At 40.4% G+C, this 26,966-nt stretch overlaps 2 protein-coding genes across 2 annotated transcripts; one reads left to right on the forward strand and one right to left on the reverse strand.

The window, feature by feature from the left end:
• The first annotated feature begins 5,129 nt into the window (after positions 1–5,129).
• On the forward strand, positions 5,130–8,926 carry GHRL (ghrelin and obestatin prepropeptide). The gene is made up of 4 exons (XM_065407433.1): positions 5,130–5,252; positions 5,711–5,821; positions 6,392–6,500; positions 8,880–8,926. The coding sequence occupies exons 1-4, from the start codon at positions 5,130–5,132 to the stop codon at positions 8,924–8,926; spliced, it is 390 nt and encodes a 129-aa protein (XP_065263505.1).
• TATDN2 (TatD DNase domain containing 2) lies at positions 8,608–23,126 on the reverse strand. The gene is made up of 6 exons (XM_065407432.1): positions 22,695–23,126; positions 19,706–20,197; positions 15,119–16,030; positions 13,914–14,041; positions 12,252–12,435; positions 8,608–11,256 (listed from the first exon to the last, which is right to left on the reverse strand). The coding sequence occupies exons 1-6, from the start codon at positions 23,124–23,126 to the stop codon at positions 11,116–11,118; spliced, it is 2,289 nt and encodes a 762-aa protein (XP_065263504.1). The 3' UTR covers positions 8,608–11,115.
• Between the last annotated feature and the right edge of the window lie 3,840 nt (positions 23,127–26,966).

A 26,966-nucleotide genomic window follows, 5' to 3' on the forward strand; every position in this document is an offset into this window, starting at 1 on the left:
TTCTCCACTACTGTCCCTCCCTTTTATTGCCAAAAAACTCAGATTTGTGACCAGCAGTAACATCAGGTAGGGCTGCTGGAGACCCTTCCTGATGTGCCTTAGGGCATATGCTGTACTGTTCTTAATAACTGGGGGACTGAGGCAGTTCTAATAAAACCTTGAGCAAGGAGATAGAATAAAACTTGTTCTCTTGGCACACTCTAGTGCAGCTATCAGCATTGGGTGTCTCGCCCTGCTAGTATTATCTTCTCTGGTCTTCACTTGATGTAATGTGCGTTGTCGGGGGAGAAAGCAGTAAGAAAAAAAACTCAAACTAAAGCTTGCTCACTTGGCTTTGGTTAAAGCCCTAACCACTAGCTGACTTTCCTGGAGTGAAATATATTTTAGCATCACACAAGTTTCATTATGGATATTTTCAGATGAAAGAGTTGAGCAGTTTTCATACCCTTTCTCCATCAGCAAGAGGTGCTGCACTGGATCTTTTAGCTGTATTTCTACTTATAGCAGCCATAACCCTCCTTTCTTTGCTACTCCTTCCCAATTGCACTGAAAAGACATGGCAGAGAGGGACTTCACACACTTACATAGCTGCACTGAGGTGTGTAACATTCCTGTTGGCATAGGCAAAGAGGAGAAACCGAGTTATCTAAGATCAATATTTGCTGGGACATTACAGATAAACTCTTTTTAGAAACACTATAGCAAGGGAGTATTTCCATTTTTAAACTAACACTGACTTCTACCCAAAGCTGACTGGAGTGATATTTTTCCTGTACATGATTTTAAAATACCTTCTTCCTTTTTATGTTGTCTGGTTCTCTGCAAAAACACATGCACTCAGTGTCTGTGCCTCACTCCTCAGGTGTTCAAATGGACTTGTTTTTTAGAAAACAAACCTTTTTATCCCATAGCCATCACTTTAGATCCTCTACCATCAATCTTTCCCCACCAGGATTCTCACCTGCCTATTGCAAAAGCATTTTAATCTCTCTCTACCCAAGCCCCTTACATAATTAGTAAGTTATTCAGGACCCTTGCCATGGAAGCTGGCTCCTTACCCAATTATAAGTGAAAATGTACTGGAATATAAAGCTACCAATTGCAAAGTCTCAAACTATTTGTGCTGTGGCTGCCACACAAAACCTTCATGGTCCTGAATCATCCAAAGCAGAGAGTTTGGCAGAAGAGGTTCCTAAGAGCTCACAGGTACAAGCACAGAATGAAAGACCACGCCAGGGCACCTCTGATTTTCCAACACCCCCAGGTTTAGAAATGAAAACAAGTTTGCCTTAGTTAATCTTACCATGATGGGACTTAACAGGCAAGGTGCTTTCTGGGGGAGCTGGGGCCCAGACTGTTTATAGCTTTAAAGGTTACTAGATCTTGAATTGCAAGCACAGGCATTATGTCCCCAACTCAAAGATTGTGGTTAAACTTATGAATTGTAGGTAAAATTAAGCACATGTTTAAGTACTTTGCTTGAATGGGAATTTATGGACCAGATCCTCAAAGGTATTTAGGCACCTAACTCCTATTCCTAAATACCTTTGAAGATCTGTGACTATATGCCAGGGTGATCAAACTTACTGACCCTCTGAGCTGCATGAGATAATCTTCAGAAGTTCAAAAGCCACAAGACGGGCACAACCTGCCCCACAGGGCAGCGCCTATTGGGGCACAGGACTTCACTCTGACCCCCCCCCCCAATGGGGCTAAAACCGTGAGACCCCCCCTCTCTGCAAGGCAGAAGCTCCTAGCCCCACCACCCTGTTGCAGGGCAGAAGCCCCAAGCTCTCCCACCAGTCTGGTAGATGGAGAATTGGGGGTGTGTGTGGAGGGGGTGCCTCAGCAAGCCCCACTTTAACTGTAAAAGAGCTACATGTGGCTCATGAGCTGCGGTTTGGCCACACCTGCTATATGCTTACAGCTTTAAAAATAGAGTTATGTACAGGTGGTTCTAGTTAGAGATGATCAACAAATGTCATGATAAAGTTTATCTATGGAAGACTTCACAACAAAATTAAAAAATCCAGAACATGAAAATCAAAATGTTCGAAAACAAATAAATGAAATTAAGAACTTCAATTACTTTATTTTTTACCCTTATCCCTCTCTCCCACCTTCCCCCTCCTGCAGCAGAATGTGAAAAGGACACATTAAAATTAGTTTTGTGCCCTTTATTTGTGATGGCCTGAAAGTTTGTTTTTGTTTTATATTAAAACCATTACTCATTTTACATGTTTTTTGCTGGTGAATTAATGGGGTGACTATTACAAGCAAAACCTGAGAGAAGAGGTTTTTAATCAGTCTGTTTAAACTTTTTAAGTTTTAGCACCCTATTTCACTCCAGCTTCTGCCAAAACACTTGAGAGAAAAGGTCTCTCTGTGAACATAGGAATTAAGAACATTAAAACTGCCATAGCAGGTCAGACCAATGGCCACCTAGCCCAGTAATGTTTCTGACAGTGGCCAATACCAGAGCTTCAGGGGGAGTGTATAGAACAGGGAAGCTGGAGCAATCCACCCATCTTCCCCTCCTGGCTTCTGGCAGTCAGGTTTAGACACCCTGAGCATGGGGTTGCATCCCTGACCATCTGGGATAATAGCCCCTGATGGACCTATCCTCTATGAACTTTTTTATGGAAGTTTATGTTCGTTTTGGAACCCTGTTATACTTTTAGCCATCACAACATCCCATGGCAATGAGTTCCACAGATAGAGGATTGTGTGAAAAAGTATTTCCTCATTTGTATTAAACCTGTTGCCTATTAATTTCATCAGGTGACCCCTAGTTATTGTATTATGGGAAGGATAAACATTTCTCTTTTTCCACACCATTCCTGATTTTACCTACCTCTACAATATCCCCCCTTACTCATCTCTTTTCTAAGCAGAGCAGCCCTAATCTTTTTACTCTCTCTTCATGGGGAAGCCATTCCATACCCCTGATCATCTTTGTTCCCCTTCTCTGAACCTTTTCCAGTTTCACTAGATCTTTTGTGAAAGGGGGTGACTAGAACTGGACATAGTATTGAAGGTATGGGGACACCATGAATTTATACAGTGGCATGATGATATTTTCTGCCTTATTTTCTATCCCTTTCCTCATAGTTCCTAACATTGTTAGTGTTTTTGTCCATGGCTGTGCATTTTGTTCAAGTTTTCAGAGAATGATCCAATGAGACTCCAAAATTTCTTTCTTGAGTACTAACAGCTAAATTAGAACCTGTCATTGGGGAAAAATAATCCCTACTTTATACAATGTGCATTACTTTGCATTTATCAATGTTGAATTTCATAATTCATGTAGTTGCCTAGTCACCCCGTTTTGTGATATTACCGTGTAACTCTTTGTCATCAGCTTTGGACTTAACTATCTTAAATAATTTTGTATTATCTGCAATTTTGTCACTTCACTGTTCATTCCCTTTTCGAGCTCATTAATGAATATGTACAACTGCATTGGTCCCAGCAAAGATGCTTGGGGGACCTTACTGTTTCCCTTGTGAAAACTGACTATTTATTCCTAACCTTTATTTCCTGTTTTTAACCAGTTACTGAGCTATGAGAGGACCTCCTCTCCTATCCCATGACTACTTGGTTTCCTTAAGAGCCTTTGCTAAGGGACCTTGGCAAAGGCTTTCTGAAAACCCACCATGGATCAGAATAGCAGTCCACCTAGTCCCATATCCAATCTCTGACAGGCACCAGAACCCTCCAGAAGGCATCTGGGGAATAACCTACCCCCTACACAGGAGTCACCTTGATCGCTAGAGGTTAGAGATTGGCTTAAGGGCTGAAGCATGAGGTTTAATATCACCTTCAAATTTTTTTGTCACTAATTATGACAACTCTGCCTATTCTTTATCCATATAAATATCCAATCCCTTTATTGAATCTAATTAAATTATTGACCATAATGACTTCCTGTGTCAGAGAGTTCCAGATTAATTACACATTATGTGAAAAAGTATTTCCTTTTATTGGTTTTGAATATCCCACCTTTAAATTTAATTGAATGTCCTCTAGTTCTTGTGTTAGGAGATAGAACTACAGCTCCAGCTCTGTAGTCTCTAAACCATATGCTTTTATCATGTTCCATTCATCTCCTTTCTCCAGGAGAAACAATCCCAGTCTTTTCAATTTCTCTTCAAGTGAGGTTTTTCCCAGACCTAGATTACTATTGTCCCTCCTCTCCAAATCCCCCTCCCAGTTTTGCAAAAGTGAAAGAGAAACACACTCGCACCCCAGGTACTGAGGGCAGAAAGCCCCTCCAAGTTTGAGCCCTCCAGCAAAACAAAGCAAGGCAACATCTGATAAGGTAGAACATAGGCAAAGAACTCTAGGGGAAATTTTAAAAAACAAAACAAAACAAAACATACACCTCCCAATTTCATTTTCCATTATAGGTCACAAGCATAGCTGCTCTATATCTTAGATACACTCCATTGAACTATACCAGTCCAACTACACATAAAAGTATTCTTAGGAGAATAAAAAGCAACTATTTAATCTTTAAGTAAATGGAAAAGTCTCTAAAGAAGATAAGAGCATAATTTAAAGAGTCACTACCATACCCCGCAGAGAATCTAAAGCAGCAACAGATCTATGCATTATTTTCACTTGTTGTTGATTTTGTCACAATGACATGAGCAGAGCAAGTTTCCAAGGAATTCCAAATACATGTTGGATTGCATTTGAAAAGGTGTTTTAGCACAAAACAAATACTCCAGGCACTATATAAATGCTTAACAGCAGCAGACATATGATAAACAAGAAATCTCAGCTAGGTAACCTTTGAGACTGCCTTTTTTGTTTTCCTACACACTTCCTCTCTCCTGTCCCCTCTCCTACAGTTTTATATTTTTCTACTTGTGGAGAGAAATAAGGTAAGTTTCATACAATTTTATTTCTTATTAAAGTAATAAACTCACCTATAAAAGCTGGATCTCTGTAAGGCGACCAACTACCTCATATACATCTACCTTTAGTAAACATTACAAATTTATCTGAAATCAGTTAATGAAAAATTGGGGATTGAATCTGGACTCAAGGAAATAAAAGAAGTGTTACTAAAAAGCATATTATGTTTTCCTATCTTTATTAAGTTTTCAGGTTTGATATAGTCTATGCCCAAGACATTCATGTTTCTCAGAAGCACTATGCTGGGAATTCTCCTTATCTGCATTCTCTGGACAGAGACTACTACGGCTGGATCTAGTTTTTTAAGCCCTGAATATCAACACACACAGGTAAAATTAGGTATATTTTACTTTTCTTCCCTCTTCTTCCAAAACTACTTCTTGAGACAAAATAATTTTTTTATAATACTCAGAAAAACCTAACAGACTGCCTCAACTTAAGAAGGTACAAGTTCTGCCAAAGGAGAGGTTTATCCCAATTCCCAGATGAGTAATGTAAACCAATAGGGCTGCATCCACAGTAGAAAAATTAGGACCCACAATTCTGCAGTGGTGACAACAAAGGGGGATGTTGTAACATAGACAGGACTTTGATGACTTTACCACTGTTGTCTGCTTACAGCAAGGTAAGAAAACAGCGTAGACAAAAAACCCTGTCTACACTACAGCTCCCACCTAATGAAGCTGCCCATATGGTGAATTATGGGCTCTAATTTTCCTATTGTAGACAAGGCCTAATTGTTTGTCTATGGATAGAGTATTTACACTTTGTTTTGGTTACTTTCCAGCAACGAAAGGATCCAAAAAAGCATGCAAAGTTAAACCGCCGGGCTGCAGAAGGATTTTTGGATACAGATGCAAGGCAGGCAGAAGGAGACAACAATGAAATAGAGATTAAGGTTTGTATTTTACAGTCAATGTAATATGAGTTTTTAAGAGGGTTTGTTTTGTATATGACCACATAATACAAAATGTAATAGACTTGTACCACCTTTGTGTATCACAATCAAAGCTATACTGATATCCGATTTGAGAAGCAGTTAGAAAAAGCACTTGAAAATGGTAACCATAGCTAATCTTTACAAAAAAATCTAAAGCAGTTTAAAATTTATTGCAACTGGTCAAACTGCAACCTCCTACTGAAGATTTACTTCCATTTCAAGATACATGTGCAATGAAATTTTACTTTGTAGACTTTCTTCATTAATCTCATACTTTGCTGTACTGTTTTGTTTACAATAGCTATACACAGGGTAATTGCGGCTCCTTGCGTATATAGTTATTTCAACCATTAGTCAAGTGGGTTCTTAGCGGGAACAAGTTCTCCTCATTTTCAGAGAGCTCCGCTAAACACTGTTCCCATCAATGTAATCAGTCTGCAAAGCCTGTTTATCCAATAGCAGAAAAGAATTAAACTCTCTTTAAGGAAACTATTAAACTGAGCTCTTCTGGTTTGGTGTTTTCATTAGCTTAATGTTCCCTTTGAAATTGGTGTCAAGATAACAGAAGACCAGTACCAGAAGTATGGACAAGTGCTGGAGAAGATCCTGGAGGACATTCTTGCAGAGGACACTAAAGGTACTTCTCCCTCCCACATCCCAACTCCTCTGTGCGGGACAGGCGGGTGGAGAAGAGTGTTCCAGCAAAAGTTCTTGGAAGTAAAGGGGATTATCTAACTTAATATATAAAACATTAGGCCAAGATTTCAAGAGCCACTTTGGCTGTCCAACATGACACTCTGTAAAGGGACCTGATTTTCAGGTTAGGCAAATAGGATCCCTCAGTGTTTTATTTGAGAATCCAAAAATAGAAGCACCTAACATCATGGATTACTTTTGAAAATCTCAGCATTTTTATGCCTCCCACAAGCCAACACCTTCATCTCTCTGGCAGTGAAAGAGACCAAAACCAGGGTGGATAAAAATCAATGATTAAAAAAAAATCAGATTTTATTTAAATCATTTTTTTTTTATAAAATGCTTTTTGAGGAAAAACCTATCTAAAGATAGTTTTAATTAAGATACATTGTAGCTCAAAGATATCTCATCATGGAATAGGGATTATAAATTCTAATTCTATAGTATGAGACAATATATTAATGTAATGTTTAAGAAAAGTTTTGTAAATGAGTTCCAATAGTTCATGGATTAGGGACCCCATCTGATGGGGTTCCACAGGCTTCTGTATAGATTATTTAGGTTAATATTTCCAATGGGACTCAGTGCTCAGTCTAGAAGATACCATCAGAGATGCTTAGTTTTGCAGTTCTCAAACTGTGGATTTGTGTCTCCAGAGATAACATGCTTGTTAACGGCAAAAATGTTTTTAAATACATAATATATAGAGGTGAGAAATAAGACCTCAACTCTATTGTCCCTCTGCAAATTTGTGTACACAGAGTCAATCCCTTACCTCTCTCTAAAAGTGCAAAGTTTCAAAAAGTTCAACGAATAGAAGATAGTTGGGGGTGGAATTGATCTGGACAAGAAATAGTTTGGAGATAAATCTGAGAAGCAAGGGACATATGCATATTTTGTTAAAATATTATAGGTTTGCTGTTGAAGAAAAAAATCCAGAATACTTAAAGTTGTTGTTTTAGTTAAATAAAACAATTTAAATGTCTGTCTAGTGATGTTCTCCTCCTAATACAGCATGGCAAGAAAATCCTCCAAATACTAATGATTTACCTGTTGAACTGGAGATAGTTCACCTCCCATTGAATTCATAAATATCTGCTTCAATTACCTTTGGTAAAAGAAATAACCAGACAACTATTCATTTTCTGATATAGCTATAAAACTAATCTGAAAAGTTTTCAAAATAAATCACTGTATAAAAATGTAGTGTGTACCTTCTAAAAATGAAACCTATATCTATCTCTGAGTTGTGAATAATATGTATTAAGGTTATAACAACCAACAAGAATGCACTTTTATGTAGAAAACCATGATTAAATCTAGTCTTCCTGACTAATGATTTAAATCAAATCCACCCTGACCAAAACTATCCATTAGCAGTGAAAAGCAAACAAAACTCATTTTAGTTGCCACAGATACTATTTTGCTGTTTCTCCATTCTACCCTATCAAGACCAAGTGTCTTATCCTCCCCTTCAAGGCCCTGGTGCTTCTCTCTGCTCTTTTATTGTGTTGGCCCTTCACCCTCTCCACTCTGCCAGCAATGCCAGTTTTGATAGTCTGATTGTCCATTCCCACTACAGATGTCTTTGTGCTTTTTTCTGCATGGCTCCTTAAGCTTGAACGGATGGATCAGCATGGCCACTTATTCTGTCCTCCTCAAAATCCCTTCTCAAGCCTCACTTCTTCCAGGTCTCTTAAAAGAAGTCAGCCACTATAATTATCTAATAGCAGCAAGTATGCATAGAACTGTGTATATATCTTCCTCTCCCCCACTTTTCACATGCTGCTTAGTAACACATACAATAAACTTTTTTGACAGGGACTACATCAACAGGAATTTGATCTTGGTTGAGCCTCTGGGACCTACTCTAATGTAAATATTAAAAACTAATGGAAAAATTAACACATGAATTACATACCCAGCAAAACAGACAGAGGACAAATAGATACTTAGATTTTTGGTTACGTTTTATTCAATACTCGGAGTACATTCACCTGCAAAAATCCAGCACACTTAATTTTTTTTGGAATATTAATATTTTTAGACGTCTGGTCTGTTAAATGAGTAATCAGAGATTTCACCCAATAAAATCTCTAGAAACTACAACACAGATGTTATGAATCTCACTCTGTAATATGGTAATATCCTGTTAGAGAGATCTGATCACTGTATTCTTGTATGTCTGTCAATAACATCAATTGTTTTGTTTCTGAAAGTTACATGGCAAGGATTTGTAAACCTGTTAATACCTCTTAAATAATTAAAAAGTAAAACAAAAAAAAGGAAAAATTAAAATCTCTACCCTCTTCCCTTTCAGAAACCCAAAATTGGCACGAGTTGAAACATGAAGATGTTACAAACTGATTAGAGTACAACAAAGTTCCACTCATTGGCTTGGATTGCTTTAAATCTTGCTTTACATTGTGCAACAGATGATAATAGCATGCGTTAAAAGACAAATGCATGAAGCTGAACAGTTCGTAGTTTTAAAAAAATGACGTTTTGTTGTGCAACAGATCTTTTGATGAGGTTGCAAGTAGTATATGTATGGTAGACAGATAACAGCAAGCAAGGTCAAACACTGAAATCTAAATTGTTTTCTTACCTTTCAAAACTATGTGACTGAAGCTACCTGTTCTAAAAAAGTGAGGGGAAAACTGTGTTAATTTACCATATGCTTCTTTCAGCAGAAAATAAAGCTAGTGTTGAAACCGCAGTCATTTGTTAACTGATTCTATATACATGTGGCACCTGATGCAAATTTCAGTCTCCATTATACACCTATGTATATGATAAAGAGATGTGTATATGAAGTCATCTTTTAATAGCTGAGTTAATTACATAAGGCATAAGTTGACATCATTACAAGGGCCCTATCCGGCTCCCACTGAAGTAAATGAGAATTTTGCAGTTAATTTCAATAAACACAATATTGTCTCCTTAGTGGTCCTAAAGAGGAAGGGGAGCAGCAAATTATACCCTTTAGAACATGAAAGCTTTAAAACTGTTGCTTTGTCAAAAAGATTAGTAAATTCACATGTGGCAGTGATCCATGAGGGGGGCGGTGGTATAGCCAAACCTACTGAGATATACACTTATGTGGTGGAAATACTGGACAGCTTCACATTCAAATCTTTCAGTCTGTTGATTTAAGACAGGCTATGTGTACTTACATTAATATTTGGAGTAATACTTTTAGAAAATTATGCATTTAAAAACCTTTGTGCAGAACATGAGGACACAACACCTGCTTGATACTAGCATACAGATGTGGACAATGTACAAAGTGGAAAGGTGTAACTGAACATTTTCACAGTGTCATTTATTAGTTTGGAGGGGTTGCCCGATTGATAAATGGAAGAGTCCCAATCTAATAATCTAGGTTTTACAGATAACTAAAATTAATCTACAAAATATTAGCACAGTTCTGTATAAACCAAACAACAATTTAACAGTATCTCTTTCTCAGAGATCTTTATTTACAAATAAGCTTTAAAAAAGTTTCAACTGTAGTTTCAAGGTACATTAAAAGTAACCTATATTACAGAAAAATTAAGTCATTGTCATTTGTCAAATTGCCCTCTGAAAGACGTTAAAACTGGCCTGAAGTAGTTTAAAATTAGACTTACTTTTACAAAAGCTAATTTTGAGACGTATATTCACCAAAGTGCTTTGCATTTCTGTTACACAGGCATTTTTCTTCATGATAACATAGCTGGGCCACAACCCCATATAAGAACATTCAGGATGGATTTCCACATTCAATTGCATACTACAGGATCCATCAAAAGTGGGATCAGTGGGCTTCTATGTTCATACTCCACTTCGGTTCTCTTAAAACCTCACTGTAGCCAAAAAAAACTGATGTCTTTTTGAGGCTATTCAACACTCTGGTAATTTTAACATTTTGCTGAAAAAATTTAAAAGCTTATTTGGCACCTACATGCTGTATACTTTATCCAAAGAAAGGCACTGGTATACAAACAACACTTAACAATTTGGGATATGTTTTCATTCTGTGGCATGAGGAACTCTGTGCATAGTTATGCATCAAATTCTCTGCTCTGATGCATACTCTTCTCTGTATAGCCTCAGCAATTAGGTGCTTTAAGAAGCCAAGATCATTATCCCCCTTTTGGGCTCTAACTACACCCAAGTAATCCATATCTGCTCAATAATTATAGGCTGTTCACTCTTGAACAGGCTAATACAAATAAAGTTGAATAAAATCCCATAATATTTCCCACAGCAGATTCTCTTTGTCTCCACAAGAAAAACCATTTACCCAACAAAGACCTCAACACCCTTTCTTGTGGCATGCCATAGGGAGACAATGGGCCAGTAGAGAATTAAAAGGGAATGTGTAACTCTTTTGGGAGGAGTAGGGGTGGCAAGTCATGAGTACTTAACACTAACCATCATCTCCAAGTTGGATTGCAGCATAACATTTCGGGGGCCACAGAAGACATAATATAGATGTCACTTGAAGGGTTTTTCACCATTTCACAGTAGCTTTCCTGACCTCGCTCTTCTCCACATTTGCTAGCACCATCCTATAGATTGTACACGTGATTGGTGTTCTGCCTTAGAACAGCCAAGGTACGGGAGAGTGGCAGGTCCTTCAGACGGGCAATCTCTCTCACTGTGTGCAGGGCTAATCCTGGGTGAGAATACTGGCAAATGCTTTTGGGAACCTGCACAAACATTAATGAAAGGGAAGAGTTAAGAATGGTGCAGGTCATTTCCTCCTATTCTGTAGTATACAGAACTAGTCAGGAGTTATCACTTCAAGCCTCTAAATATGGTCACTGACATTTTTCAGAAAGTGTCTTTCAACAATAATACTATTTGATGTTCCCAGTGTTTCCTCCATCCCAGAGCTCTTTATAAGGGCAGCAGCAAGCAAACAAACTACACAACAGAGGAGGGAAACTATTGGCAAGAGACATTGGAGTAAACATCTCTCCATTCACGCAAAGCAGAAAGGACCTCAGTTTTTAAAGTCCTATATGTAGAGAATTAAGTATGTTGACCGCAGATGAACAAAGGGATGAGTTGGCCATGCTAAGATCTGAACCTGTGGTTCTAAACAATTTATAAATTTCAAATCTGAGGCTTAGATCACTGCTACTTTGTAAAGGGAACACCTCACCAGACATACCATATTAGAACTTGCTTCCAGATCCACGGGCTTTCTGAATATTTGAAGCAAAACCCATAGGCCTACAAATGCAATATTCTAATCCAGGGGTTGGCAACCTTCGGCATGCGGCCTATCAAGGGTAATCCGCTGGCAAGCCGCGAGACATTTTGTTGACGTTGACTGTCCGCAGGCACCGCCCCCCACACTCCCAATGGCCGCAGTTCGCCATTCCCAGCCAATGGGAGCTTCAGGAAGCAGCGGCCAGCATGTCCCTGCAGCTCTCGCCATTTCCTGCAGCTCCCATTGGCCGGGAACGACAAACCGCGGCCACTTGGAGCTGCGGGGAGCCGTGCCTGCGGAAAGTCAATGTAAACAAAATGTCTCGCGGCCTGCCAACGGATTACCCTGATAGGCCGCATGCCGAAGGTTGCCAACCCCTGTTCTAATCCATTCCTTCTTGCAGATATCCTATCACACTTCTGATAGAGCAACATTAACAGCATGGGCAGAAAAGAATGTTTTGAGCATTTTTAGAAACATACTTACCTCCCTAGGGAGGAAATAGGGAGCATCCGTTTCGACAATTATTCTGTTCAAAGGAATTTTTCTTATCGTCTCTCTGGCTTCAAAGGCAGATGAGTAAGTCAGCAGTGGAGTGAATCCCACAGAAAGGTTTGGAAAATGCTCTAGCAATGGCTCTATGACATCATAACTACCAGTAAAGCAATGCCTAAAGATAAACAGAAAACTTTGGTCATTCTCCAAGGTAACAGTTTTGCAAATTTCTAATAGGAGACAGACTAAGGGGATAAGAATTCAAGGAATCCAGTTTTCTTGGATTAACCCAATCCTGTCTAAAGTTTCAGTATTTAATGGAGATTGACTCAAAACTGAAGGGGTCAGGAAGGGTGGGATTATTGTAAAAAAGACAGGGAAAAGACTGCAAGGATTGGGGCAGGCAGCACAGCAGTCAAAGCAACAAACAGGAGCTAGATGATACTTAACATGGTTGCTGCCACAAGGGTAGAATTCTTCCCAACAATTTAGAATAAAAACATCTGTTTAGATCGTTCATTTAGTTCTGTGTCGTGCGCAATGCGTTCCTACAGATCATGCATCATCTGGGGACTTCGAATCACATTAAAATGCAATTTAGATATTCCCAGCATTACAATTCTGGTTTCATTCATGATTTTGAGAGGTTTGACCTCTTATCAAAAAAACCAGAAAAGTTTTAACAGAAGAGAAGTCTGATCTGTTTCAAATGGATACCATCTATTTAAATAAATTACTTGTTTCTGAAGACCTTTTATTTAACTGTAACAACAGTAACACCTAAAATTACTAGAACCAAAAGAGATTAGAGAAAATGGTTTCCTTCCCCCTGGATTTATCTACACTGTGTGTTAAACACAAGTTTGTGTTTAACCAGTTCAATGGTTTCCCCTTTATAGTCAGTTTCCTCTTTTTGGGTAGATCTCTTACACAGTAGTAAGGGGAGGAAACAGATTTTAAAATTAAAATTAAAAAAAAAAAAAAAAAAAAGGATAGGAAAGTGTGATTGTAAGAGTCACAAGTTGGCAGGTAGAATCAGGGATAGGTGCAATAGCCAACAGTACTTTTACCTCTATTTTCAAATTGAGGATGCCCATTCCAGACACTAAATGTCCCTTTCCAAATAAGTCAAATTCACAGCTTCAGAACAAGACAGTTATATATATAGGATATCTCCATTAATAAAAAAATATATAATATCTCCTAGAACTGGAAGGGACCTTGAAGGTCATTGAGTCCAGCCCCCTGCCTTCACTACCAGGACCAAGTACTGATTTGCCCCAGATCCGTAAGTGGCCCCCTCAAGGATTGAACTCATAACCCTGGGTTTAGCAGGCCAATGCTCAAACCACTGAGCTATCCCTCCCCCCTATATCAGAACAACTTCTGCTGTATCATTTCCTGTCCATCCCTAAGGCATCCTAAGAATTCTTTTAAGAAGCCACAAAACATTACTTCTGCAGTAAAGCTTCCATAATTTTAAGCACTGACGATCCAGCTACCTCCCTATTTCTTTTTCAATTAAAGTATCACCTGGTCTGAACAGTTTCATATTTCCTGGTTTGTTATTTTACTAATGTAGGTATAATTTTTGATTTAATTATATGATCTCCAGCAATGAATGATAGAATTTAATTTAGCAAATACAGCTACCTGTGTATCTTGTAGTCTTTAGGCACAAACTTTTTCATGATCCCCAGCAGATCATCATCAGCCTCTCTGCAGTGTATTACCAAGGGTTTCCTTAAGGACACAGCTAGTTGCAGCTGCTTTTCAAATACCTGAATAAAAGGTAAAATAAGAAATGAGCACTGCCTTAATTTCCACTAGAATTGTTCTAGAAACAAAGGGAATACAATGGGGTGATAGTGAGTGGGGGGTGGAAAAATCTATCCCCTAATTTATGCCAATTTCCTGTAAGGGGGGGATAGCTCAGTGGTTTGAGCATTGGCCTGCTAAACCCAGGGTTGTGAGTTCAATCCTTGAGGGGGCCACTTAGGGAACTGGGGCAAAATCAGTACTTGGTCCTGCTAGTGAAGGCAGGGGACTGGACTAGATGACCTTTCGGGGTCCCTTCCAGTTCTATGAGATAGGTGTATCTCCATATTTAATTTAATTTAAATCTATTCACGTTTTCAGATGAATTGTTATAGATGACACCCAGGCACTATGGTGATCAGTGCATTAGCTTTCTACACCAATAAATGTATTCATTTCAGTTTTAGTTACTTGGATCAAACTATCACACCCCCATAAGTTTATAAAGTCATATTTTGAAGCACTTTCCAAAATGTGAATAGATATTTTTATTTAACAAATGGGAAAACTGAGGGTGCAGATTTTTCCTAAGTTAAAAAGGAAGTATGTGACAAAGCTGGAAGTAGAATGGAGTTCTCCTTCCTTTCAGTGTTGTCCATGATGCTCCCCTACAATACTGTATGGTGCTTTTGGCCAGCTATCCAGGTATTTGTATTATGCTCATCACTGCCATATCAGAACTCCTGCATTCTAAATATTCATTTCAGAGGCTGCAAGAAAAAATAACTAGAATACACATTTAATATGCTTTGTAACTGGCCAACATCTCATTTATTTATCCAATGTCTCCAATTCAAATTTGGAAAACTGTTAGGAGGGAAGACAGTAAGAGTATTCGATGAATGATTTATACATCTTCATCTGAAATGGTCTAATTCACACATCACCCTCAGGGTTCTCTCCTATCCCAAAACGAATATAAAAGTTGTAGAAAGCTAAAGTATGTTGTATACAGAGAAAAGGAAAAGTTTAGAATCCATAGGTAGACCTAAAAGAAAAGTTCCAATTAGTACCATACAATTAGAAGCTTAGCTCCTTACTTGGTGTTGCTTGGAGATATCAGTAGAGCATTTATAAGAGTAGTCTAGACCCATCTCTCCAAATGCAATAGCTTTCGGGTGCCTCAGTGCCTGTAAGAGATTTCTTTCATGGAGGTCTGTGTAGTAACGTGCAAAATGTGGATGACAGCCAAATGCTCCCCAAACCATTTCTTCTTTTAACAAATCCTCCCACAAGAAGTCCTTTAGGGTCCGAGGATCACAGAAGTCAGCTATACAGCCTTGAAATTCTTTAGGAAAGGAGCTATTGTAAACTTTTCTAAACTTTGCAAACGTACCCCTGAAAGACATCTTGGAATATAGCATGTCCAGGTGGCAATGGGTATCAATGAAACCCTCCTGTAAATGTTTAGGGAGTTCAATAGTTGCTTCCTGGTTTACATATTCAGAAGTAAAAGAATCAGACATCCGTGCTCTAGAGATAATGGGAGCATATGATTCTGCTTCCTTGCTAGACATTTTGCTTTTCTCCTCAGAGACCAGGGAAGACTCAAAGGAATGTGATCTCCAATGTCCACCTTCAATTGCAGACTCTAGATCTTTCGATGTATTGGAAGGAGTGCATGCTGCAAATTCTACAGAAATATCACAAAGATGACTGCTACTTGAGCCACCTAAATAAGTAGTATCCTCACTGGGGTTTGAAAATGAACGATTAGGTGGTTTTGGACTACTTGTCCAGCACTTCGCAAAGTCACCCCATGGGCGATTGTAGAGATGAGCCGGGCACATTACGTAATCAGTTATAACTGGTGAATTCTCCAAAATAACTGACCTATTGTGATGTGGAACTGAATCCTCCTGGGAGAACCTAGCTAAAGATTCTACATCGTCCACATCAGACCAATCACTTCCCACGGAGGGATCCTTTTCCAGCATATCTCGCTCTTGGAACTGCAAGTCAAATGGAAAACAACATATACAACCGAAACAATCTTAACTTCATGAACAGTAAATTGTAGGTGTGTCAGAGTTAGATGTTCCACTTTGTATCCTGTTTATTATTTACCAAAACCAGAGCTGTTCCAGTAAGCACATGCAAACCTCAGACTGAACTAATATACAGGGTTGCTGTCTGAACAAATGAATTACTGACATGAGACTAAGGCCTTGTCTACACTTAAAAGCTTTGCTGCTTTAACTACGCTCACATAGTTAAGTGGCAAAACCCCCTTAGCGTGGACCCAATTATACTGGTATCACTTATTTTTGTTTGGCAAAATGAAATAAACTTTACTAATATAACTGTGTCTAAACTGGAGGCTTTACCAGCATAATGTCAATTATATAAAAAAAATAACAGTCACACCACCAACTGACAGTTATCATGGTAAAACTTTTTAACTATAGAGCAGGCCTAAAAGGAATCCTTCAGATGTCAAGCTCAGAATATGTGGTAAGGCAAGGAAAACTGCTAAGAGAGGGGCTAGGTAAGTATAAGGGCAGAGATCTGTACTAACTGTAGCTCACAGACATCAGAGCTGTAAAAGATTAGGTCATCTGGACAGGATAAACAGGCTTTTGTAGGATTTTTCCCTACAGAACTTTATACTCGAAATTTGACCTACATGAAATTGTCGTTCTTTTCTCAGGCAATCCAGGATGACCTAACAAATCACCTCCATCTTTAACGTCTATGATTTGGTTTCTTTTATAAAGAAGGAAAGACTGGAAGGAGAATCCGATTGGAATACAGAAATGTATGGTAATCACAAAGAAAAATGTATTTATTTAGATGTATACAACAAGTGCCTATCCTAGTCTCTAGATCGGGGTAGTCAATTATTTTTTGTCAAGATCCAAATTTCCTGGTCAAGGTATAGTGAAGGTCTGGACTCCAGAGAAACATTTTTCACACTGCAAGTGCTCCTGTTCAACGAACACAAACAATGCTGTGTAATATACACAGGGCTTATTGCAGGGGTAGTCAATAGGTAGACCGCATGCCAAATACAGACCGCCAGAGGTTTTTGACCAGATCATGAAATTCTGGGGGCTCCATGGGCAGTTAGTGCGGGGGAGAGGAGGCCTAGCGTGGGCAGAGTGACTGGCCACGTGCTGGCAGGCTTGGGGGAACTGGCGCCCGGGGCTGACAGGTAACTCAGGTTTGCAGGTGTTCCCTTGCCCTCCCTAAATGGAGCCTTGGCAGGTGCCTGGGGCTGGTAGTGGGAGCCCAGAGTCCTGGTGCACCTGGCAGGGCTCTATTTAGGGAGGGGTGCCTGCCCCCCCCAGTTATGAGTCAGCCCCATACAACAGCTCCCTCAAGCCCGGCAGCATGCAGCCAGTCCATAGACACCCTCCCTTGCACTAACCCTCAGAGTTTTGTGGTCTGGTCAAAAGCCTCTGGTGGTCTGGATTTGGCCCACAGTCTGCCTATTGACTACCCTTGCTCTAGACACACATTTTACTTTTCAATGTAAAATTGAGCAGTAGATTTCTCATCCCACTCCAATAATGAATGTACAGATTGTCACTAGCATATATAAACCTAACCCACCTCCACAGAAATCTCACTAATAAAAACCCTCGGACCCTCAGCCTACTACCCCTTCAAATGCCTGGGACAGAAAGTGAGCCTCAAAGTTCCTTAAAAGGTTAATAACCCAGGTTCTAGCAGAAAAGTGGATTCCCAAAGTCTCTCCCCATCACAGAAAGCTGTATGTTAAGATTTCAGAAGTGACTACAAGAAAATATTTCATTCTAATTTACTGTAGTCAAAATATACAAAAATAACAATAGTTAGCTCTTATATAGTGCTTTTCATCTGTAGATCTCAAAATGTTTTACAAAGGAGACAAGTATCATTATCCCAATTTTATAGATGAGGAAATGGAGGCTCAGAGAGGTAAAGCAATTTGCTAGAAATCACCCAAATCTGGCACTAGCCAGCTGGGAATAGAAATCAAGTCTTCTGAGACCCAGTCCAGCGTTCTATCCACTAGGCAACACTGATTCCCAGTCAGAAAAAGAATTTAATAAATCCCATTCTTCTCTGATTTCTACAGAGATCCGTCTCATATAGCACCCAACTGGCACGTATAAGTAGTAGTATCCCTTATGCACCCTACAGAACAAAACAAAGGATGCTAAATCTGATTTATATTAATCATGCATAGGAACACATTTTGATTGTATCCTTAAATATTTTTTGAAGGGAAGGGGTACAGCAGTGCCTAAAAAATGTAGGGAAGATTTTCAACCATAGCCTCTGAAGAATCCACAAATTAAGTTAATAAGTTATGATTATTAAGAATGTTGCAGCTAATATATTACTTCTCTATTTAAGTTAATTAGCTCTTCTTATTCTAAGGGACTGAACACAAAGATAAAGGGCAACAATATTCATCTGCAGCTACAACAGGACTTGCATCTTCAAAGCTAATATCATATAAGTTATGTAAGATATAATGCTATAACACTAACACTGCATAGACAGGGATGTGTTGCTTTCTACAGTCATCTTGGGATTATTATCCAAGTGTGAAACAAGAGACACATTGCTACCACCATTTTAAGTTCAGAGCTACTATATTTCAGTGTTTAGCTATACTGAATCCCATTTTCCTTAAAAAAAAATAGTGATATTAAAATGCTTCACATTAAGACTTTGTTTGTACAATTGACAGTGATATATTCTACACATTAAAAAATAGATCCTTCAAAATTAGTAGCTAGTATTTAGTGTTCCTAAATGCATATTCTTTATATGTAGGGGAAAATGGAGAGCTGCCATTGAATTTTACCCAAATGACATCAAGATCTAGTAGAGAAATCTGAGATTTTTCCCCAATATTGGGCCCTTGCTTTGTGTTTTGAATGTTTCCAATTTGGACAGAAATACAAAGAACTTTGGTTTGTTCATTTAAAGTTTTAACTAGTAAAATTCCAAATACCATATATACTCGTTCATAAGCCGAATTTTTTTTAGTAAAAAAGGGAAGCACAAGGGGTCGGCTTATGAACGGGTATAGAGAGGGAGAGGTGGGACACAGCCCCTCCCCCCAACAAAGGCAGCACAGCCAGAAGGGTCTCTCCGCTTCTGGACACGCTGCTCTCCCTCCAGCCTCCGAAGCAGCTCCAGCCAGGTCAAAGACATCCTCCCCTGGCCCTCCCCAGATAAGGTGGGAAGGGATGGGATGGGGAGAGTGTGGGGGTCCCAGGCTAGGGGTGGGGCCATGTGGGGGGTGGTCACAGGGGTTACTCCCCTGACCCCCAGCTTCTTCCCCCCAAAACAATTCCCCACCAGTTGCTGTCCCGACCCATCAGGGTAAGCAGCTGGCAGGCCGGGACACTTTGTTTACTTAGGTTTACCTCCATGCCTGCAGACGCAAGGTAAACAAACCATCTCGGCCCGCCAGCGGCTTATCCTGATGGCCCGGGAGCCAAAGTTTGCTGACCCCTGCATTATAGGGTCGGCTTATGAACGGGTCATAAAAATTTTCCATTTTTACTTATCCATCTTGGGGGGGGGTTGGCTTATAAACGAACCAGTTTATGATCAAGTATATACGGTATGTTTTGATATGTCCTAGTCAAGGAACACTACTTCATGGCCTCACGCACACTTACCTCATAATCGTCTTCTGAACTCGAATTGTGTTCATCCACAAATACAAGCTTTGGAGAGGGTCCTGCAATATCTGGCCTTTGGTAATCCACATACTGTTCTTTGGGGTTACTCTGTCCAGTGCTAACTGAACTAGCACAAGCATTGTTTTCATCTACTGAAGTTTTCTGTCTGTCTGAATCTAGCTGAGGTTGCTGATATTCTTCACGCCTTGAAACTGCACAGATACTTCTTGAGTTGCCATCTGATTTGCAAGGCTCTTTACTAGGACAGGGGCTTTGATCTTGATCTCCATCTGATGTAGATGCCTCCTTTCTGACCTTTTTCCCCAATGTTTTCCCAAATGCATCCTGGAGAGCTTTAAGGTATATTACTGTGGATCCCTGATCCTTCATTCTCTTCTTCCTATGATCCACAGTCTGTTCTTCTGAGACACCTTTACCTTCAGTCCTTGGTGTGAGGTTACAGCCTGCACCACCCTTGGATTTATAAAGCTATATAAAAAAGGAAACAGCATTATGGAGGTGCTCATAAGTACTAAAAATTTTACTAATCATAAAGCATGTATGCTTTGTTGGGGGTGGGGAGAATAGAAGGGTAAGAATCCCTCTAAAGCAGAGAGGACGGAGATGGGCAGCCTAAAGAATTTTACAGCACCACCCACAAAGACTTAAAGTCTCAGCATGTGCTGGAGTATGGCCACACCTCTTATGAAAAGAGTGGCCAGAATCTGCTTCATTTTCTGCAAAGTAAATGCCACCCTTGGGCTTCTGGCAAGCTGCCAATCCAGCTATAATTCAAGAAAATGTGGAAACCCTGTAGTAGGGGATCATTTCTCACCACTGGGGGCTGCTATAGTCTCTGCATTGTTCCAGAGGACTACACTCTTATCCCTTGTAGTAAAATAACTGTCTCCAGTGCCTCCGGTCCTTACAGTAGTGTCACAGGAGGTGTCTTTAGACTAGTCAGCACAAGAGAGGCCATATTAGGATACTGTTTGGAACAGCTTGGTCCCATTCCAAGCAGGAACTATGCTCTCCCCACTCAAAACAAGCCACAGGAGTCTTTGCCTATTAAAAGAATAAACTTTTCAAATAATATTAAGAGAATCAGGCATGCTGCAACCTAAATTATATTTTGATTTGCACAGCTAGACCAACTCTCTTTGGCCTAGACTTTGCTAATATAAAAACAAACCCAGTATGTTAAGCTTCAGAAGCCAGTCTCTGTAAACATGGATCAAAGCATATTAATGAAAATAAATGATAGGATTTTGCTTCTTGAGGTCAAATGAAGGTCTAAAGGATTTTTCACCAAAGGAGTTTTACTGCTTTAGAAATTCAGATTGTGTCTCTCATTTTTCCTGAAATTCTCTAGAGAACTAAATAATTAATTGGGTTATAATATTAAAGATATAAAGTAAGTGAAACCTGATAGAGAACCAAAATGATTTTTATTCAGGCCATTTAAAACTCTAGGATTTTGTTTGGCTTTGTTAACTCCTATATTGAATATAAAGGCTTAAGAAACAGCTGGAAAAGAGAGCTGTTAAAGATTTAACATCCTAACCCTTCGGCTAAAGGTCAAGAAAGCTCCTATCGTACTTTTCTGGAGCTTCCACCTTTGCTGTAAGAGACAGGAAGACAAGATTTGAAAGAACTTCCAGGGGAGATATTGAAAAGTTTACACAGTTCTAAATTAAACTAACAGGAAACATGTGACAGTTGTACAAAATGAATTAATAATGAAAGGTAAAGAGAAAATAAATCGGGCACTCTGATTAATCCATTTTACAATACAAGGGAACAAGGACAGTGGAAGTGAGTTTACCTAAAAAATAAAACTTTATGCCTTGTGTACATGCGCTTTTAAACAATGTAACTCACTGCCACAAGATATCACTGAGGCCAAGAATTTAGTAGGATCAAGGATTAGACATCAATATGGGCAATCAAAACATGTAGCTACATTAAAGAAAAAAACATATGGATAGAAAATCTTCATGCTTCAAGGCACAAATAACCACTAACAAGGGTTAAACCAGAAACTTCATTGATGGATAACTTACTACAGTATTAAGGGTTTTTTGCACCTTTCTTTGTGCATCTAGTACTGGCCACAGTTGGAGACAGGCTACCAAATAAAATTAGTCACTTGTCTGATTTTGTATGGCAATTACTATGCTCCTGATATTTCCAAGGTAAAACAGGCTAAAAATCTTTCTCCCTCACCCCTATCCTGAAAAAACAAACCAACTTTTTAGACTTTTTTATCATCAAGAAGAAACACAGATAGCACAAACCTATTTTCTCCCTTTGCAGGTTACCTTAAAAAAATACACACACACTTTTACTAGGGCTTTGTACAAGAGGCCAGAAAAATTATTAAGCCAGTTGTCCAAAACTTGCCTGTGCAACAGGATGAACCTTTAACTTTCACTCTTCACTGACCTTTGCTTCAGAGCAAAAACAAGGAGGAGTACTTGTGGCACCTTAGAGACTAACAAATTTATTTGGGCATACGCTTTCGTTTTTGCTGATACAGACTAACACGGCTACCACTCTGAAACCTGCTTCAGAGCACTACATTAAAACAACACACACTTTTACCAGGATAGTAAGCACTATAAATTATAAGACAAGTGAAGACTCTTGGGGTGTGATGCCAGCCCCCGGCAAAACAGGAGTGGTGTTTTTAGAAAGTGGCTGGCAGGCCAAGTGAAAACACTGCCACTCCACTGTTACCTTCTTCAACTCCTTCTGAAATGTAGCTCAAAAAACTCATCTTCCTCTCAACCTGGAATCTGTACCTGTACATTTTTTTTTTTAAAGTTTGCAATAGAAAAAGGCCCCCTCGGGTAATGAGCTGCACAAAGGGGGCAAACGCATACTTCCTTCACAGCGCACCAAAACATTCAAGGCTTTGTCAAGCTCCTCCTGTTTTCGGTCAACTTTTGCCTCTAGTTTGCAGCCGTTTCTGTTTATCACATACCTCCCGGTTCAAGGATTTCCGGGGCATGGAGACCATGTCTGCCTTGGAAATTTCCCAGCCAGGATGTTTCCTGAGCAAGGCTCTCCTGGGAAGGGAAGAGCCCCTAGCCCCCTCTTCCAGGCTGCTGCTGCTCCCACCTGCTGCGTCTGCTGACTCAGGGGAGGAGCCTCGTGCAGAGAGCGCGGCCCTGGATGTCTCGCCGGCAGAAAGCCCTTGGCGAACGGGCTGTGGGGAAAGCCAGGTCCGCGCCCGTCCGCATGCCGCTGGCTTCCCAGCGCTCCCGGCCTCTGCCGCCGGGTGCGCGGTGGCGGAGCCGGAGCGGGAGGACGGACACGGCGGCCCTTCCTTGGAGCATTTGCGGTACTTGGCGGGGGAGCCGTCTGACCAGCTGTCCCAGGCGCTCTTCGCCTTGCGGCGCCTGGCGGGCTCCATCGGGGCTCGGCACCTGGGCGGCAGAGAGAGCAGCCGTTAGCCCGGCTCCGCGAGGGCAGCCGCGCCAAGGGGGTGGGGAGCGAGCCCGCAGCACGGGCAGCCAAGACCGAGCCTAAGCGAGCGACCACCCCCACAAACACCGCAGCGCTCCCCGGGCAGCCCCCGCCAGAGGCCTCAGCGGCTGAGGGAGCTACGCTGGCCGGGCCGGGGGCAGGCCGCTCGGGATATGCGCCCGGCGGGGGTCCAGGCTGCGGGCCGTGGATGGAGGGAGCCAGAGAAGGCTCCAGGAGGGGCGCCCCCCTCCTCTCCACTCGCCATCTCCGCGAGCCCAGCCCCGCCGCTACCGCCTGCTGGAGCCTCAGCGCGCGCCCGCCCTGACGTTATTATCACCTAGGGACAGGCTGCGAAAAAGGGCGCGGGTCGGGAGGGGCGGGTCTACTACCGGCTGGCCCCGCCCCTCCGCTCGGGGACGGTCAGGCTGGGTCGGCGCGGGAGAGCAAGTGGCGGGAACTGGGCTGTCGCGGGGCGGTGTCACGTGCTGGTGGCCCCTGCGGGCGGGGGGAAGAGCATCGGGCTTCAACCTGCGCCATGCGCACACAGTCGATGGTGAGCTCCCGTGTGTGCGGTAGTGCAGGTTGCGCGTGCCCTGCCGAGTGGGATCGAGCTGTGTGTCTCAAAAAAAGGTGGGCCGTCCCCAGCCCTGCACTGGACACCTGTACGAACAGTCACAGAGAGCGAGCGTGGCTCAGAATGTTCCCAGGGTGGGTTTTTGCAAGATCCTCTGGGGCCATCGTGCACGTTCCTGTTGAATAATAAATAAACGTGTGGCTTTTAAAAAACGTTCAGTGGGAAAGGAGCTACTGGGTTATGTATGTCGAGGCCCAGTGACAAAAGCTATGGGGGGGAGGATAGCTCAGTGGTTTGAGCATTGGCCTGCTAAACCCAGGGTTGTGAGTTCAATCCTTGAGGGTGCCATTTAGGGAACTGGGGTAAAAATCTGTCTGGGGATTGGTCCTGCTTTGAGCAGGGGGTTGGACTAGATGACCTCCTGAGGTCCCTTTCAACCCTGATATTCTATGATTCTATGAAAAGCACTGCACAGCAGGCGCTGAGCCTGCCTTTCAGAATTCCTCCATGTATTGGATGTCTCCCTAATATATCAGCAACACCTTATCCTGGATATTTACAGGTGAGATGGTGCAGGCTTGAGCCCTATGGTGTGAATTTGTGGAATTATAAAAAGTTTCTGGGGTCAGGTTTTGGAGATGTGGCTTTGTGAGTGCTGGAGTGATAATCAAACGCTATTAAACTAATTCCTGGTGATTGAATACCTTATTATAAAATAATACTGGCAAAGCAAAATATGCTGTGTCACTAAGAAGACACCTGATCTTCTCAGAAGATGCACAAATATTTTTATACTCACCCAAGCATCTGCTTATGTGAGAATGATGTACAATATAACATACAAAATAAAAGTGATACATTTTCAGCACCGGGGCTATCGCTTTTACAATCTTTGAAAATTCTTTATAATTTGTTTGCTTTACCAGTCCTTCATTCCATTACCTCTTCTTCCTGCTCCCACTTTTATCTTTTTTTCTTTATTCTTTTCTGTCCATTACACACACTCTCGTGCTTTTTTGGTTTTGAGCAAAATTTTCCATTGCCAGCTACATCTGACAAGATTCTCCAGCCAGCTGCGTGTAGGGGTGAATGGGCTGGGAGCAGTATATGAAAAACCCTGAATTCCATAAAGTTTATCAAAGAATGACAGAAGTGAGAGGCAATATATCATTTACTGCCAATTTTCCCCCCCTTAAAGGTACTGTAGTTATTTTCTCTCCTTAAAAATGCACTATAGATCCTGAAATCCTTAAGCAGGCAAAATTCTTTTTGACTTCAATGGGAATTTTACATGTGTACTCGCTGCAGTACTGTGTCCTAAATGTTTAGCTTGCTAATAGCCAGCAGTAGACTATTTTGCTTATTAAGGGTTGACATATTTCAACTTCATGTGTGTTTTGATTTTCTATGTATTCTCACTTCAGTGTAAGGCCCTATAATGTGTTTCAATTTCTTACTTTAGGGAATTTGTTACTAGTTACTAAAATAAATGGTGTTTGTATAATATCTAATGCAAATTGGGGCTAGAAAAGGATAAATTTGACTCTTAGTAAATGTCAGCTTGTATGATATACACCCCCTCTCACCACTGCCCAATTAAAAAAAAAATAGCTAATTTTATAAGATGCATGTTTTGTGACACTAAAGTTTCATTTTAAGATGCAAAATGTTTGTATACAGAGGGCAGATAAAATAGCCTACTATGAGACCAAAAAAAATGCATGTGAGAGTTTAGAACAATCATGAGTAGCTTCAGAAAGCTGGCCAGTAATACTTTCTTCTTAGATTACATATTTAAATACCCTCCTAGCTTAACCATTTGAAATGCTACTTCAACTGGACATCTACATTTACTTTCAGCTTCGTATTATATTGACAAGAGACTGAAATTAGCCTAATATGTCCATGAATTTTTAACTTCATCACCAGTCATTAGCATAGAACAGTGGTTCTCAGTCAGAGGTGTGTGTTCCCCTGGGGTACGCAGAGGTCTTTCAGGGGGTACATCAACACAGCTCTAGACAGTTGACTAGTTTTACAACAGGCTACATAAAAAGCACTAGCAAAGTCAGTACAAACTAAAATTTCATACAGACAAAATGAGAAAGTAAGCAATTTTTCAGTATTAGTGTGCTGTGACACTTGGTATTTTCTTGTGTGATTTTGTAAGCAAGTAATTTTTAAGTGAGGTGAAACTTGGAGGGATGCAAGACTCCTGAAAGGGGTACAGTAGTCTGGAAAGGTTGAGAACCACTGGCATAGAATGATGCTCAGGCCCTAATGTTTCATTCAGTTGCACCCTTGTAATGTCCTTAGCTACATGACATTAATTCCAAAATCATCACTTATTTTCCATTTCTATTCTGTGACCTGCCTGTGACATTCACCATGAAGGAGCAATTGTGTCAAAATTTAGTACATTTCATAGTCTCTCTTTCCTTGTTTGCATAGCACCTAGCAAAATGAAACCCTGATCTATGACTGGGGCCCCTGGGGCTACCACAAAACAAATAATAATTGCACTCTGTACAGATGGGGATACTTTGAGCTGCTCTCTGAAGACAGGAGTTGCCAAAATAGATGGTTTGGAACAATTTTTGCTGTCCTACAGATCTTGTAAAGGCAGGACTTACAGAAAGGGTGTTTTCCCCCAAGTTTATTCAAAAATATATTCAAAATATATAGATTTTAATAAAATTCCAGTGTACATTACCCTAAGAAAGTTACATAGAGAAGCAACCAATGTATAAAATAATAGGTTTATACATCCAGGTTATATTACTTCAGAACAGTTAGTGAATATCTTAAAATAAACAGACAATTATTTATAAAAAATAATGCCCACATCATTTAATTTTTTCTTTGTATTTTTAAACCAGTAATATAAATTCAATACCAGAAAACATCTAGACAATATATTTATGGATACTAGTAATTTGATTATCTAGGCACTTATAGCCAGGAACTTCTATCAGTTACTAGTGTAGGTATCTACCTGAGGAACTGGTATAAGATTGTGACTTTCAAATGATAAGTATAATAAATTTAACTTATTTGCTTCTGGTAGTGCCCACAGTGTGCTAGGCACTGTACAAATAGAAGGCGCGGTCCTTGACCCCAAAAACTTAAGCTCTGATACTGCATTGGGTAATGGGTCTAAATTAGCTGTGACCACTCAAAGAGTCACTGTGGATAGTTCTCTGAAAACATTCA

The sequence above is a fragment of the Emys orbicularis genome, chromosome 7, assembly GCF_028017835.1.
Source record: "Emys orbicularis isolate rEmyOrb1 chromosome 7, rEmyOrb1.hap1, whole genome shotgun sequence".
Classification (NCBI taxonomy): domain Eukaryota; kingdom Metazoa; phylum Chordata; order Testudines; family Emydidae; genus Emys; species Emys orbicularis.

Coding starts and splice junctions, on each gene's coding strand:
- GHRL (XM_065407433.1), top strand. CDS start 5,130: ATGCCCAAGACATTCATGTTTCTCAGAAGCACTATGCTGGGAATTCTC. Junction 5,822..6,391: donor ACAATGAAATAGAGATTAAG/GTTTGTATTTTA, acceptor TGTTTTCATTAG/CTTAATGTTCCCTTTGAAAT. Junction 6,501..8,879: donor TCTTGCAGAGGACACTAAAG/GTACTTCTCCCT, acceptor CTTCCCTTTCAG/AAACCCAAAATTGGCACGAG.
- TATDN2 (XM_065407432.1), bottom strand. CDS start 23,126: ATGGAGCCCGCCAGGCGCCGCAAGGCGAAGAGCGCCTGGGACAGCTGG. Junction 14,042..15,118: donor ATATCTCCAAGCAACACCAA/GTAAGGAGCTAA, acceptor CCTTTTATTCAG/GTATTTGAAAAGCAGCTGCA. Junction 12,436..13,913: donor AAAGACTACAAGATACACAG/GTAGCTGTATTT, acceptor GTTTATCTTTAG/GCATTGCTTTACTGGTAGTT.